Raw genomic sequence first — 2,585 nt, 5'->3', positions numbered from 1 at the left:
CAGAGTCCATGATCTCTCATGGTTTAGATGGCAAGCTTCTTAAGGTGTGCTTCCTAATTATATGGCCCTCCCTCCCTGGTTCCGGAGCCGTTATGACTTCTGTGATACCCTTCTCTTCCTGTCTAGTTTACTACATGTGCATCATATTTAGTTTTGCCTGTTTGGGAACTTTATATAAATGGAATCATGCTGTATGTATTACTTTATAATTTGTTTTTTTCCCCTCAAAACCTTGTTTGTGAGATCCATCTACGTTGAATATTAGGGGTAGTTTGTTCATCATCATTGCTGTAGAGTATTCCGTTTTATGAATACTTTCCAGTTTACTTATTCTAGTGTTGGTGAACTAGATTTATTTGGGTGATTTGTTTTTTTATTGTATTATAAACTATGCCGTCTCGAATATCTCGTATGTGTCTACCTGTGCAATGTAATTGGTAAGTAATTATTTTATGTGTTTAGATCTTGTCTCTCGATTTCTTTCAGAACAGAGGAATCCTGCTTTTTACACCTAATAAAGGCTTTGAGCACACACTAGTTTCTCTAGAATACATACTTCAGAGTGGAATTGCTGTCTTAGGACTTATGTAAAAATAGGAAAATGTACACAACTCTTGTATGCTCCTTACCTGATTTCAAAATTGCTTTTTAAGAAAACACAAAAAACAAAAAACACTTGTTTGGCATGGGGAGCTCTAGGTGTCCAAATCAGCAGCCTGACCATTTCTTTCTTTCTTTTTTTTAAAGATTTATTTATTTGAGAGAGTGAGAATGAGAGAGAGAGAGTACATGAGGGGGGGAGGGTCAGAGGGAGAAGCAGGCTCCCCGCCGCGCAGGGAACCCAATGCGGGACTCGATCGCGGGACTCCGGGATCATGACGTGACCCGAAGGCAGTCACTTAACCAACTGAGCCACCCAGGCGCCCCTGACCATTTCTGAGTGATCTTGATCTTGAGGGCCTCTTACTCACTGTAAAGAGTCCCTTCTATAGAGGGCATCAGTATCTGCTATCTTTATGGCTCCTGCCTCTCGTTAGTCATCCCGAGATAGAGGATGCACTGGGCTACCCTATTCTGGACAAGAGACATTTAAGGGGGGTTAGGTAGGGGAAATAACACTGCTTGCTTTCTCAAAGGTACACCAGCCATCCGAGGATATTAATTGCTCAAAAAAAACTCGTCCGTATTTAGGTTCCCCCCCCGCCCCCGCCCCCGCCAATGTCAGGACTTAGGGCAAAAGTACAAATAGATGCCACGTTGCCTACCTGAATTATTTAAAATTATAAATCATTTCATCTGTCAACCTTAATATATTTTATTCTACCTTGACAAATACACATCTTTGATGATGCGGAAGACCAGGCTCAGATTCAGGATTCCTGAACTCCTGAGATTTGGGCACTTGACTGGGGTGGTAAGGGGAGCCCTGGGCGGGCTGGAGTGGTGGCCCAGGGCCCACTTGTCGCCTTCTGTGCACACAGCAACTCAGATGTCCAAGTGGTGTGCCGCCCTCTCCCACAAACACAGCTGCCTCTTAGCTAACGTATAGGCATGTCCAGTCCGTGCCCTAGAGAGGATGAATGTGCGGAAGAGGCATAGCCTCCAGCCATTTAGAGTGTGTGCGTGCGTCTGTGTGTGTTGGTGGTGCTGGGGGGCATTCTGGGCTCGCAGTTTCCCAGCCCTTGGTCCTGCAGGAGGGGCACGGGTGCCAGGTGGGCACGGTCCCCGCACCCTGTGGGAGGGCTGTAACCACAGGGGGCTAGAGGGGAGCCTCTACCGCACGGTGCCTAGGTCAGGCTCTCTCGCCCAGGTAGAGGGACGGCACTGGGTGCATGTCATCTCTCCTCTCCCCCCACGATGAGTGCGGGGAACTGTGCTGGGTCGTCTCCCCAGCACCCATCACAGTACCTGGCACCTAGAAGTCACATCGCACACAGGTGCTCGCGCTTTACGCACTTCACCTTTCCTAAGCCGGCCGGCAGAGGAAGCTCTGTGCGGTTCCGGGAGGTTAAGTGACTGGCCCAAGGTCACACAGCCGGCCGGGGGGGGGGGGCTGGATTTGCGCTCACTTCACCCACCACCCGGGCTCCTCGCGCGTCCCTGGCTATACTCGGTTCTTCTTTGCCCTGTGCTGGGACGGAGGCCTACGAGTCGCCCCCCGGGAGCCGCCCGTGCCCCTCCCCGGACCCCGCGGCCCTCGGCCCCCCCAGCCTCCTCGCCCGCTCCCCCTCCTCCCGCGCCGCGCAGCTTCGCGGCGAGGCCCCGCCCCTCCCCTCGGGCGGCGTCACGTGCCGCCCCTTCCCCCCGCGCCTGCGCACTGCTTATTTCCCGCTGTCAGGATGAGGAGGCGGAGGTCGGCGCTCGGGTCCGTCTCTGCCCGCGGCTGTGGCGGCGCCGGCGGCTCCAGCCTTAGCGGTTCCTCCCTGGGCGGCGGCGGCGGCGGCTCGGTCGACGCCTCCTCCGCCAGCTGAGCCCGCGGGAGCCCGGGACGCCGGCCGCCCGCCCGCCCCGCTCCGCGAGGCCGCCGCCCGGCCATGGCGCAGCCGGGCCCGGCTCCTCAGCCCGACGGTGAGGCGCCCACCATG

At 54.5% G+C, this 2,585-nt stretch overlaps 1 protein-coding gene across 5 annotated transcripts in view; it reads left to right on the top strand.

Annotated features, from left to right (window-relative positions):
- Nucleotides 1–2,335: 2,335 nt before the first annotated feature.
- RABEP1 (rabaptin, RAB GTPase binding effector protein 1) overlaps nt 2,336–2,585 on the top strand; it is a 99,672-nt gene continuing 99,422 nt past the window's right edge. For all 5 annotated transcript variants that reach the window (XM_025864407.2, XM_073881559.1, XM_025864406.2 and 2 more), the window contains exon 1: nt 2,336–2,568. In XM_025864407.2, coding sequence (XP_025720192.2) covers nt 2,535–2,568 — 34 coding nt within the window. In that variant the 5' untranslated portion in view covers nt 2,336–2,534. The remainder of the gene's footprint in view (nt 2,569–2,585) is intronic.

This window comes from Callorhinus ursinus, unplaced genomic scaffold (assembly GCF_003265705.2).
Source record: "Callorhinus ursinus isolate GAN/ISIS: 27379988/994484 unplaced genomic scaffold, GSC_fseal_2.0 scaffold43, whole genome shotgun sequence".
In the NCBI taxonomy this organism is placed as follows: Eukaryota; Metazoa; Chordata; class Mammalia; order Carnivora; family Otariidae; genus Callorhinus; species Callorhinus ursinus.
The sequence above is the reverse complement of the archived record's forward strand: the minus strand, read 5'-3'. Positions and strand labels throughout refer to the sequence as shown.